The sequence below is a fragment of the Aquarana catesbeiana genome, linkage group LG04, assembly GCF_042186555.1.
Source record: "Aquarana catesbeiana isolate 2022-GZ linkage group LG04, ASM4218655v1, whole genome shotgun sequence".
Classification (NCBI taxonomy): Eukaryota; Metazoa; Chordata; class Amphibia; order Anura; family Ranidae; genus Aquarana; species Aquarana catesbeiana.
Genome location: NC_133327.1, coordinates 193,030,960 through 193,043,680, shown reverse-complemented (window position 1 = coordinate 193,043,680; position 12,721 = coordinate 193,030,960). Strand labels below are relative to the sequence as shown.

The 12,721-nt window shown below is 40.9% G+C and overlaps 1 protein-coding gene across 1 annotated transcript in view; it reads left to right on the top strand.

The window, feature by feature from the left end:
• Positions 1-11,628, top strand: part of DHX36 (DEAH-box helicase 36) — a 174,986-nt gene extending 163,358 nt beyond the window's left edge. Inside the window, exons 23-25 of the mRNA XM_073626057.1 lie at positions 1,193-1,313; positions 9,188-9,340; positions 10,854-11,628. Of these exons, the coding sequence (XP_073482158.1) occupies positions 1,193-1,313; positions 9,188-9,340; positions 10,854-11,078 (499 nt within the window). The 3' untranslated portion in view covers positions 11,079-11,628. The remainder of the gene's footprint in view (positions 1-1,192; positions 1,314-9,187; positions 9,341-10,853) is intronic.
• Positions 11,629-12,721: the final 1,093 nt, after the last annotated feature.

Here is a 12,721-nt window from a genome sequence, read left to right as displayed (position 1 = left end):
AGGAAGGGAAATTCATTCCTGTAAGAGTTAACATGGGAAAAAGGTGTCTCCACTGAAGCTTTATTACCAGTTCTTGTTTCCACAACAACACAAGATTTTCAAATCCAATTGTCACAGCAACAGAAAGTGAGGTGTTGCACTTAAAAAATGTACCTGTTCCAACTTGCATACAAATTCAAATTAAGAACAAACCTACAGAACCTGAATCTTGTTTGCAACCCGAGGACTGCCTGTACCGAGTTCCAATCTGAGAACAGTCTAATTCTCCAAATTGACACACAGTTCATGTTAAACATTTGTTCTCACAAGTGTCAGTTCTGGTTGCTGTTAGGCAATACAGTGTCTTTATGGATATGATTTACTGTATCAGGCTCATTGATGCTGCAACACCACTGGCACTCCTTCCTCAGACAAGGTTGTCAGCATGTCAATTTTTCTTTTGCTTTGAAGTATACCATACTTAAAAAAGGACTAACAATATATATTCTAACAATATAATCTGTATTTTTCATATAACTATGTAAAGCACAGTGGAGTGTTTGGAAACATTACCTGTGCTTTCTACTGTAGGTTTGTAATTGCAACTTGGCAAGTCTCAATGCTGTTACTAATTTAGCCTGTTTACACAATCATGGAAGCTGCCGTTTTTGACACTTCCTTTTGAGTATGTTGGTTTCCTGGCTTTCTTGCTAATGCTTTGGTTTCAGTGTTTTGTCACTGACTGAAGCAGGTTTATTATTGATAAGATTACATTTTTCTGGAACTTATTTCCAGCATGCTTGTTCCAGGTATGTGACCCAAAAACAGTGCAGTCAAACACTGCCAGGCAACTAGAATATCCCAGAAATGACCGTAACCATTTCTCATGACAGGTGTACAGTATATTAAAAAAAAATTCCACATTTCTGGCTTTCTAGACATGTGATATGCATAACCCCCCCCCCCCCACCTTTGGCTGCATATAGAGCTTTTATTGTGCCAACTCTCCCCTGGTATAAGAGGCTGTGAGGGAAAGGTAAAACTGGGAAATACTTCAGTCTGCGGCTTCTCACAATTTACTTCTCAAATACAGTTTACAATGCGTGGATCACATTGGCACTATTGCTCTGGTTTGATAATGTATTATGTTGTAATTGTGTGTTGATCAGAAGGCCGTGTTTAAAATATTATTAACATAATACGTTTTCATTAGGGTCAAAGTATACACAAAATCAGATGGCAAGGTCTGCATTCATCCCAAATCAGTCAACGTGGAAGAGACAGAGTTTCACTACTCCTGGCTGGTCTACCACCTGAAGATGAAAACCAGTAGTGTAAGTATCTTCTCCTACTTTTTTCAGCTTGTGTTTAAAGGATAAGTTAACTTTTTAGAAAAAAAAAATAATGCACATTTTTTGCAGGTAAAAAAGCCTTTAAAGCATTGCAAGTCTCCAGCAGATCTGCCAGTGTATTTGTGTGCCTGTACATCATCCCGTAAGGGCAAGCAGATACAATCTGACAGGAAGAGAGAATGAACTACCACAGCTCTCCAGAGCGCAGTAGTTGTCCATTGAAAACTACAAGACAACAGCCGCAAAGGCTGCCAGGCCTTGTAGTTTTCCATTCAGAAAAGATCAGAAGATCCCCACTAGCTGTCAGATCGGAGAGGTGCAGGGGCGGTCTGTTCGTAACATGTTACATGATCTACAGTGCCTTGGAAAAGTATTCATAGTCCAGATTTTGTCATGTTACAACAAAGAACGTAAATGTATTTTATTGGGATTTTATGTGATAACCAACACAAAGTGGCACATAATTGTGAAGTGGAAGGAAAATGATAAATGGTTTTCAAATTTTTTTTACAAATATCTGAAAAGTGTGGCATGCATTTGTATTTAGCCCCCTTTACTCTGATACCCCTAACTAAAATCTAGTGGAACCAATTCAGAACCTTCAGAAGTCACCTAATTCGTAAATAGAGTCCACCTGCATGTAATTTTAATCTCAGTATAAATGCAGCTGTTCTGTGAAGCCCTCAGAGGTTTGCTAGAGAACCTTGATGAATAAACAGCATTTAAAAAGCCAAGAAACATCAGACAGGTCAGGGATAAAGTTGTGGGGAAGTTTAAAGCAGGGTTAGGTTATAAAAAAAAAAATATCCAAAGCTTTTAACATCTCACGGAGCACTGTCCATCATCCAAAAATGGAAAGAGTACGGCACAACTGCCAACCTACCAAGATATAGCCATCCACCTACTAAACTGACAGGTTGGGCAAGGAGAGCATTAATCGAAGAAGCAGCCAAAAGGCCCATGGTAACTCTGTAAGAGCAGCAGAGATGCATAGCTCAGGTGGGAGGATCTGTCCACAGGACAACTATTAGTCGAACACTCCAAAATCTGGCCTTTATGGAAGAGTGGCAAGAAGAAAGCCATTGTTTAAAAAAATCCATAAGAAGTCCCATTTGTAGTTTGCGAGAAGCCATGTGAGGGACACAGCAAACATGTGGAAGAAGGTGCTCTGGTCAGATTAGACCAAAATTTTGCTTTCTGGCCTAAAAGCAAAATGCTATGTGTGGCGGAAAACTAACACTGCACATCACCCTAAACACACCATCCCCACCATGATGATGTGAGGATGCTTTTCTTCAGCAGGGACAGGAAAGCTGGTCAGAGTTGATGGGAAGATAGATGGAGCCAAATACAGGGCAAGTTTAGAAGAAAACCTGTTATGGGGCGTACACACGGTCGGACTTTTCGGCTCCAAAAGTCCGACAAACTTTCGACGGACTTTTGGCGGACTTGCGGCGGACTTTCTAACGAACGGACTAAAATAAGGAAGTTGATAGTCAGTAGCTAATAGCTGCCCTAGCGTGGGTTTTTTGTCCGTCGGACTAGCATACAGACGAGCGGATTTCTGGGTCCGGCGGAGTTGCGACGTAAAGATTTGAAGCATGTTCCAAATCTAAAGTCCGTCAGATTTGCGACTGGAAAAGTCCGCTGAAAGTCCGGGGAAGCCCACAGTCCCAAAAGTCCGTCGGCCTTTTGTAGCCGAAAATTCCGACCGTGTGTACGCCCCATTAGAGTCTGCATAAGACTTGAGACTGGGGCAGAGGTTCACCTTCCAGCAGGACAACCACCCTAAACATACTGCCAGAGCTACAATGGAATGGTTTAGATCAAAGCATATTCATGTGTTAGAATGGCCCAAAGTCTAGACCTAAATCCAGTTGAGAATCTATGGCAAGACTTGAAAATTGCTGTTTAGGGATGCTCTCCATCCAATCTGACAGAGCTTGAGTTATTTTGCAAAGAAGAATGGGCAAAAATTTCACTCTCTAGATGTGCAAAGCTGGTAGAGACATCCCCAAAAAAGACTTAATATAATCACACATAGGTTGGACTTGTGTCTTTTTTCGACCTCACCTACTATGTAACTATGTAACTTGCAGCTGTAATTGAGCGAAATGTGATTCTACAAAGTATTGACTCAGTGGGGCTGAATACAAATGCACACCACACTTTTCACATATTTATTTGTAATACATTTTGAAAGCCATTTATCATTTTCCGTCCACTTCACAATTATGGGCCACTTTGTGTTGGCCTATCACATACAATCCCAATAAAATGCATTTGTTTTTGGTTGTAACATGACAAAATGTGGAAAATATCAAGGGGTATGAATACCCTTTCAAGGCACTGTAATGTATTGTTACCACTTAATGATCTAGGACAAGGGTCTTCAAACTACGGCCCTCCAGTTGTTCAGGAACTACAATTCCCATCATGCCTAGTCATGTCTATGAATGTCAGAGTTTTACAATGCCTCATGGGATGTGTAGTTCTGCAACAGCTGGAGGACCGTAGTTTGAGGACCCCTGATCTAGGATGTGCTTCTGGAGTTCTTCCCTGCCAGGTATATAGTGAATCCGGAAAGTATTCACAGCATTTCACTTTTTCCACATTTTGTTATGACAGTCTTATTCCAAAATGGATTAAATTCATTATTTTCTTCAAAGTTCTACAAACAATACCCCCTAATGACAATGTGAAGGAATTTGTTTAAAATTTTTGCAAATTTATTAAAAACGAAACAAAAATCACATGTTCAGAAGTATTCACAGCCTTGGCTCAATAATTTGTTGAAGCACTTTTGGCACCAATTACAGCCTCAAATCTTTTTGAGTGTGATGCTACATGCTTGGCACACCTATTTTTGGGCGGTTTCTCCCATTTGTCTTTGCAGGACCTCTCAAGTTCCATCAGGCTGGATGGGGAGCATTGGTACACAGCCATTTTTAGATCTCTTCAGAGATGTTCAATCTGGTTCAAAACTGGACTCTGGCTGGGCCACTCAAGGACATTCACAGAAATGTCCTGTAGCCACTCCTTTCTTCTCTTGGCTGTGTGCTTAGGGTCATTGTCCTGTTGGAAGAGGAACCTTCACCCCAGTCTGAGGGCCAGAGCACTCTGGAGCAAGTTTTCATCAAGGATGTCTCTGTACATTGCTGCATTAATCTTTCCTTCAATCCTGACTAGTCTCCCAGTTCCTGCCACTGAAAAACATCCCCACAGCATGATGCTGCCACCACCATGCTTAACTGTAGGGATGGTATTGGCCATGTGATGAGCGTTGCCTGGTTTCCTCCACACATGACGTTTGCCATTCAGGCCAAAAAGTTCAGTCCTTTATCAGACTAGAGAATTTTGTCTCATGGTCTGAAAGTCCTTCAAGTGTCTTTTGGCAAACTCCAGGCAGGCTGTCATGTGCCTTTTACTAAGGCTACTTTTACACTGGGGCCGCGGTAGCGCTAAAGCGCCACTCGCATTAGCGGCGCTTTAGCACTGTCTTTCGGCCGCTAGCGGGGTGCTTTTAACCCCCGCTAACGGCTGAAGGTTAAAAGTGCCTGTGTTGTGGCGCTTCCGAAACGCTGCCATTCATTTCAATGGGCAGGGCTTTTCGGGAGCGCTGTATACAGTGTTCCCAAACCGCCCCAAAGATGCTGCTTGCAGGACTTTTTCTAACATCCCGCAAGCACACTGCCCCAGTTTGAAAGCACTCGGGCTTTCATATTCCGGCAGCATGGGAGGCAGTTTTCAAGTGCTTTACAGGTGCTATTTCTAGCGGTAAAATGCCTGAAAATTGCCTGTGTGAAAGGAGTTTGAGTGGCTTCTGTCTGGCCACTCTGCCATAATGGCCTGACTAGTGGAGTGCTGCAGAGATTTTTTTTCTTCTGGAAGGTTCTCCATTCCCCACAGAGAAACGCTGGAGTTCTGTCAGAGTGACCATCAGGTTCTTGGTCACCTAAAGCCCTTCTCTCCAGATCGCTCGGTTTGGCCTGGCGGGACGCTCTACAAATAGTCATGGTGGTTGCAAACTTCTTCGATTCACAGATGATGGAGGCCACTGTGCTCATTAAGACCTTCAGTGCTGCATACATTTTTCTGTACCCTTCCCCAGATCTGTGCCTCGATGCAATCTTGTCTCAGAGGTCTACAGACTTCATGGTCACTTGGACTTCATGGTTTGGTTTGTCCTCTGACATGCACTGTTAACTGTGGGACCTTATATAGACAGGTGTGGGCCTTTCCAAATCATGGCAATCAACTAAATTTACCACAGGTGGACTCCAATAAATTGTAGAAACCTCTCAAGGATGATCAGTGGAAACAGGATGCACCTGAACTCAATTTGTCACGGCAAAGGCTGTGAATATGTATGTACATATAATTTAAAAAAAAAAAAAAAAAAATTATAAATTTGCAAAGATTTCAAACAAACATCTTCCACATTGTCATTATGAGGTATTGTTTATAGAATTGTGAGGAACATAATGAATTTAATCTATTTTGGAATAAGGCTGTAACGTAACAAAATGTGGAAAATGTGAAGCGCTGCGAATACTTTCCGGATGCACTGTATGCCCACAGATGTGGCTGCTGGGACCTGAAGTCAGTTTTACAATCTAGGTCCTGATCTGTGTAACAGAACTGCTGTAAAGTGTAAAAGTGATAATCTGTAAACATATATATATATATATATATATATATATATATATATATATATATATATATATATATATATATATATATATATATTTTTTTTTTTTTTTTTTGACTCCCAGATGTATCTAACTAGTCCAGTTTACCCACTTGCCATCCAGGGTACATATATAAACATCCTGAAGAGCAAGTAGTTGTACCAGGATCATGGCGCAGCTATGATCCTTTTTTAGAGCCGGCGATCGGTTTTCACCTAGGACCCTGGGAGCAGTAAGCGTCGGGTTGGCTGCCCACAGCCATCCGTTTCCTCATCTCTGTGACAAATGAAGCCGGAAGCGTTGAAGATTTTATCACTTCAGTTTCAGAGCTGTCTTTCTGTGGCCTTGACAGGCAGGGAAGCATCTGATCAAACACCATCTGTGTTTGATCAGATGCTTTGAAGGGCAAGAGAGATTATAGAGATCCGATAGACCACTGATGTCTCCATAAAGAGTACCTGTCACTGCCCAAATCTATCACAAGATGCTTTGTTCACACCTTGTGATAGCAATGAAGTTAAATGGAAATAAGTGAAAAGTGAAAAAAAAAAATATTTAAAGTGCTCACCCTCCAATGCAAATGTGCACCACACGTGAGCTATCCCTGTGAAAGTTGGAGTGAGTGTAATCATTCTAGCACCATAGTTCTAGACTGATAACCTGTAAAGGCTTTTAAAGTGTCAATTATGGACAATCTTAGGCACCATCGTTTATCGCCTTTTCATAGGCATGCACCATTTTAAATCTCAACATGTTTTGCATCTATTTACTCAATACAAAAATCATCTTTTATATCTTACCAATAAATGGATGTTGTGTTTGCGTGCACCATAATTCATTTAACTGTATTTTGTAAATTTGTGTTTGATAAACAGCGGCGCAAATATCATTCAACATAAAAATGCCAGCAGACACCATTTTATTCTTCTGAGCCTCTGCTTTTAGAAAATATGATTGAGGGTTCTAGGTAATTTTCTAGCAAAAAAATGCTGATTTTAACATGTGTATGAAAAATTTAAAATTTCTCTGGACAGCAAACAGAGATTTGCTAACAGAAATAGTGTAGTTACTACTTTTTCCTCTTCCACAGAAGTGTATGTGTATATGTGTGTGTGTGTGTGTGTGTGTGTATATATAGATAGATATATATAGATATATCTATCTATATATATCTATCTATATATATATATATATATATATATATATATATACCTATCCATCTATAGAGATATATATATATATATATATATATATATATATATATATATATATATATATATATATATATATATATATATATATATATATATGTATATATATATTCTCTATAGATGGATAGATAGGTATATATATATTAGGAATGGGAAAAAATCGATTTAAATCTTGAATCGAGTTGAGAGGTCAAATCGATTCAAAATTTAAGCAAATCGTTTTTTTTAGATTTTTTTTTTTTTCACCACGCCGGTTCCGAGGCGCTGCGGGCATGAGTTTTTAGGCGAGGCCGCGGCTTCGGCCTAGTCCGCGAGGCCGGACGCCGCGGACTAGGCCGAAGCCGCGGCCTCGCCTAAAAGCTCATGCCCGCAGCACCTCGGGACCGGCGCGGTTTAAAAAAAAAATAAAAAATCGATTCGAATCAAGAAAATCTCCCAGCCCTAATATATATATATCTAGATGGATATATCTAGAGATCTCTCTCTCTATAGATATATAGATATACACACTTTTTTTTTTTTGGTTAAATAAAGGGAATGCTAGAACCCCTGTCAGTTTTTATTGTCTTTCTCTCTGGTGAAGGTTGAATGTTTTCCCTCACTTCCTGTCTGGTAAAAGGTGTGGTGAAATCTCAAATGGAGTCCCATAGCAGTAAAACCTGACAGGAGTTCTGACCCCTTCCCTACTCTATCCAACAAAATAGTGTTAGGCCCATAGCTGAAATGTGAAAGTGTCACTGGAGTTTTATTTGTTAAAGAATTATCTTTTTTTTTTATTTATTTAACTCCCCAAGGAACCAAGTGCATATAGCAGGGGGGGGGGGGGGGACCTGTCTGACCATGCAGCTTAGAAATGAAGGAGATGGTATAGAACGGGACCACATGCTCTCTATGTACTTGTTCCCCTAGGGAGAAAAAGATAGATTTTCTTTAACCACCTGGCATCCTGTCATTCGGCTATAGCGCGGACCTACATTCCCGGGAGGACGTCATATGACGTCCTCCCCTGTGCACGCTCCCTGCGCGCGCCCTGCAGGGCGCGCGCCGGGCGCGTTGTGATCACCGAGTCACTGAGACTCGGCTGATCACCGATCTGTGTAAGGGGCCGGTCCCGGCCCCTTACCATGTGATCAGCTGTCAGCCAATGACAGCTGATCACATGACGTAAACAAAAGATCGGTAATCGGTTTTTTTTTTACTCACGCTGACAGCGCGAGTAGAAAAAAAAGCCGATCACCGGATCGGATGTGAGGGACATCGGTCCCCAAGTGGAAGAGGCACATCTGCCTCATCAGTGCCCAATAAAAGTGCCACCTAATAGTGCCCACAGTGCCACCTAACAGTGCCCACAGTGCCACCTAACAGTGCCCACAGTGCCACCTAACAGTGCCCACAAGTGCCACCTATCAGTGCCCACAAGTGCCACCTATCAATGCCCACCTGTAGTGCCAATCAGTGCCACCTGCCACTGCCACCCATCACTGCCACCCATCAGTGCCCATCACTGCCACCCATCAATGCCCATCACTGCCGCCTATCAGTGCCCATCACTGCCGCCTCATCAGCGTACATCAATGAAGGAGAAAAATTACCCGTTTAAAATTTTTTAAAACAAAATATAAAAAAATAAACTTTTTTTTTTTAAAAAAAAAATCAGTTTTTTACATTTTTTTAATAAAAAGTAAACACCGCAGAGGTGATCAAATACCACCAAAAGAAAGCTCTATTTGTGGTGAAAAAATGATAAAAATTTCATTTGGGTACAGTGTTGTATGACCGCGCAATTGTCATTCAAAGTGCGTCAGCGCCGAAAGCTGAAAATTGGTCTGGATAGGAGGGGGGTTTAAGTGCCCGGTAAGCAAGTGGTTAAACATTCACAAAGATCTGTTTGTTAATGAGACTCACAATTATTGTTCACAACTACTTTATTTTGGTTTTATGTCAATCACTACAGATTTACCTGTATGACTGCACAGAGGTCTCTCCATATTCACTACTTTTCTTTGGAGGAGATATTTCCATCCAGAAGGACCAAGGGCAGGACACTATTGCTGTTGATGAATGGATAGTTTTTCAGTCGCCTGGCCGGATTGCACACCTGGTGAAGGTAATGCTACTGCAATAACCCCCCTACAATACTGACCAATCATACTTTACTGTATACTTCCCATAATCCTGATGTAGTAGAAAGTCTGCAACAATCTTTCATATTCCTTTTCTACATCCCCTCATTCTATCAATATCAGACACCATGCTTTAGCCCCTTATTTCTTTTATGGGGCACCTTAAACTAGATTTAAACCCATTCACTAAAGCATTATACAATATTTAAAATGTTGATGTAATTCCAAACAGTGGCGGCCAGTGGGGGGCGGCGGAAAACAGTACCAGCCTGTCCCCCCCCAGATTTACTGAGGACTCCATGACCCAATGCATGCACAAGGCCATAGTCCTAGTGCATTTATAAGGTCATGGGCCTTATTGTACATTTATACCTAGTGGGAATGGTGCTGTGGAATGAAACCTAATTCCAGGTTTTGTGTTGCTTTCAATAGTTTGTTTGGACCAAGGTTAGCATGCTTAGGAATTATGTGCAGCATCACAGACTGCAGAGTCTCACACATGTGCACACCACACTTTATTGCTGCCATTTCAGCCTGAGAGAGTGTTTGTTTTTTCTCCACTATTGCTCCTATTGGCAAGAGAGAAGCTTTTTTGCTTCACTTAGTGCTTGCTGCTGCTTACACTGAAGTAGCTTCAGCCATTGAACCTCTCCTGCTCTCAGCATATGATTTTTGAGTACCCAAGGTTTTTTTTTTTTTTTTAATGATTTCTAAGTTTAAGTTGCCTCAATCTAGCAGAGCAACACGTCAGATTCCAAATGCAGTTCCATTGAATGGAGTCTCTAGCTCATGATCCAATAACAGTTGCAAGATGGCCAATAGTGTCCCTCCCGAGAGAACTGAAAATAACAGCCTGGATAGTTGACCCCCTACTTGAGTCCACACACTTCTCAAAGTCTCTCTTAGCTCCATCAGGTGCGAAACTCAATTAACAAAGAAAAGTAATTTGTAAAAAAAAAAAAAAAAAACACGTTTTTGTCTACAAATAAAAATGAAAAGTCCTTTAAAAAAAAAAAAAATCCACAGTTGTAAATCCAACGTCAGCCACAATGAACCTAGCCTGCCCATTCGTCTGTGTGTGGTGACTGGGTGTCTCTTAAACAGAAAGGTTGTTATTGATATCCACATATTCTGAAATTAAACCTTTGTTCACACATCATACATGAATACATTCCAAGTAAAAGTTAGGTGATGATCATGCTAGTCAATGGGGACCATGCATAAAGTGCTCCATAGTGTTTAGGTAGAGGGCACTTTTATATCCCGTACTCTCAGTGGACTTGATTCCCTATTGCTGCTGTTGTACAATAAGTAGCCTACCATCTGTAAGATCACCATCAACTATCCTTGTGTATCATTCCTTCTGGATAACTCTGCAAAATCCAATATATGTAGTGTCAAAGGCTAGAGGGAGACCCCATGAATGTTTGCAGAAGACAGGTTACAGCCTTCCAGAAATTCATTGTGATTGTGTTTTGTTTACTGCGTCTCTTGTAGGATTTGAAGACAGAGCTTGATTCCCTTTTGCAAGAGAAGATAGAAAGTCCTCGCCCTGTAGACTGGAGTGAAACGGAATCAAGAGACTGTGCTTTTCTCTCAGCTATTATCGATCTAATAACTACCCAAGAGAATGGTGAGGCCAAGAATTTTGCCCCTCGACTGCAGCAGAAGAAATCGTGGTCTTGTGCAGCTAATTTTCAGTTCTATCAAGCAAGCAACTAGTTTTTTTTTTTTTTTTGCTGTTGGACAGCAATTACTTTATCTGTCACTAGAGGGACCTTCAAGCTATTGCACTGATGTAGAAGATGTAGAAGAACTGTGAGAAATGTAATTTGTACATTGATGTGCTGGTCCATTAATGGTCTTTAAATGGCTTTCCGTGTTTTTATACATGGCTCTCAAATGGCATTACTGTGCTCAACAGTATATGCGACTGTAATTTAAACACCTGCAAGAATATATTCAGATGTTGAATAAAAGCAGGTGATGAATTCCTTTCAGCCCCAAAAAGTGAATGTTTTGTTTAATGTCTGTATTGTAGCTGTGTTCCTTGTCAAAGAACTGTTTAGCAAGTTTAATATACAGTCAGTGGATTATTTATGCTCATATCAAATGGTATTGCCTCATATGCTATGCTCTGAGGGAAGCCAAAGTTTTGTGTACAGGAAGAACAGGACAAGACATGTCCTAAAGAAGAAACACCTTTTTCCATAAATTCCAAGCGTGTCTTGTTATTGTATTGTTTTCTCTAATAAAAATTCATCTTTTCTAATGTTCTTGTGGGGTTCCCTGTTTATTTCCCATAGTCTTTCTGATATTTTGTGTTACACAGGCCCACCATCAAGGGTTAAAACTTCAATCTGGAAATTGTAGTGTGAGAAAAACTCAACCTCAAAAAACAAAGCTTATTCAAATTGCATACAGTGCAGTGGCTAGTTTGTCATTTTCAACACAATGAAGGCAGTACATTAAACCCAATCTTCCATAGGAAGATCAAAGACCGCTCAGTGAGACCTATTGATGACCATCTTGGTATGTGACAATCCATCTTAAAATCTCAGCTCATGATTTCCGTCCATTCCATGGGGTTACTGGGATAAGGTGCAGCCACCCATCTTGGAGTCATAGTAGCTGGTAAGCAGCTTGTGAGTGGAGTGTGCACTTTTAGGTGTGAAGAAATCTTTACTCACGCTGGAGAATGGAATTTTGCTAACGCGTAATAATGAACTTTTCTGCACAAGCACTTTTCTTCTTCTGAAGGCAGTACATTGTCTGAGATGGGCTTAACTTCCTGCTACAGGCCCAAAGAGTCCTCCATAATGAGGTAAAGAGTGCTTACCTATATTCCAAATTTTACTGTTAGATCATTCCCTTGACAAAACAAACATTAAATCCTTCATCTGGGGAGGTTGCAAATTTTATGAATTAACTGCCCGGATTTCTATGTGAAGAAATTTCTGTCCCAAAGTCAGTCCTACACCCATGTTTGCTTAAACTAATATCAGTGTCAGTGATATGTAAGGATACATTCACCACCTGGGGGGGAAAAAAAATGCGTATAGGTAAAAAAAATGTGCATTTTGCTCAGGATACTGCAGAGCATTGCACGCACAATCAGTGGATCGAAGGTGCAATGTCAGGCTCCTGAAGACACTTGCTACAGCTTTCTGCCCATACCTCTCTACAGGCTTTCTGTTTGAAAGCTGTAGGTGGTGTCAGTGAGCAATGAGAGCACTCATCAGTGCCCTCGCAGTTCGTTGAGAACTACAAGCTGTCTACCATGATGACAGATGGTACATTTAGTTCATTCAAAGATTTCACCTGCATGGCCTTGCTGATTTTGAAACCTGACAGCGAGGATCCCG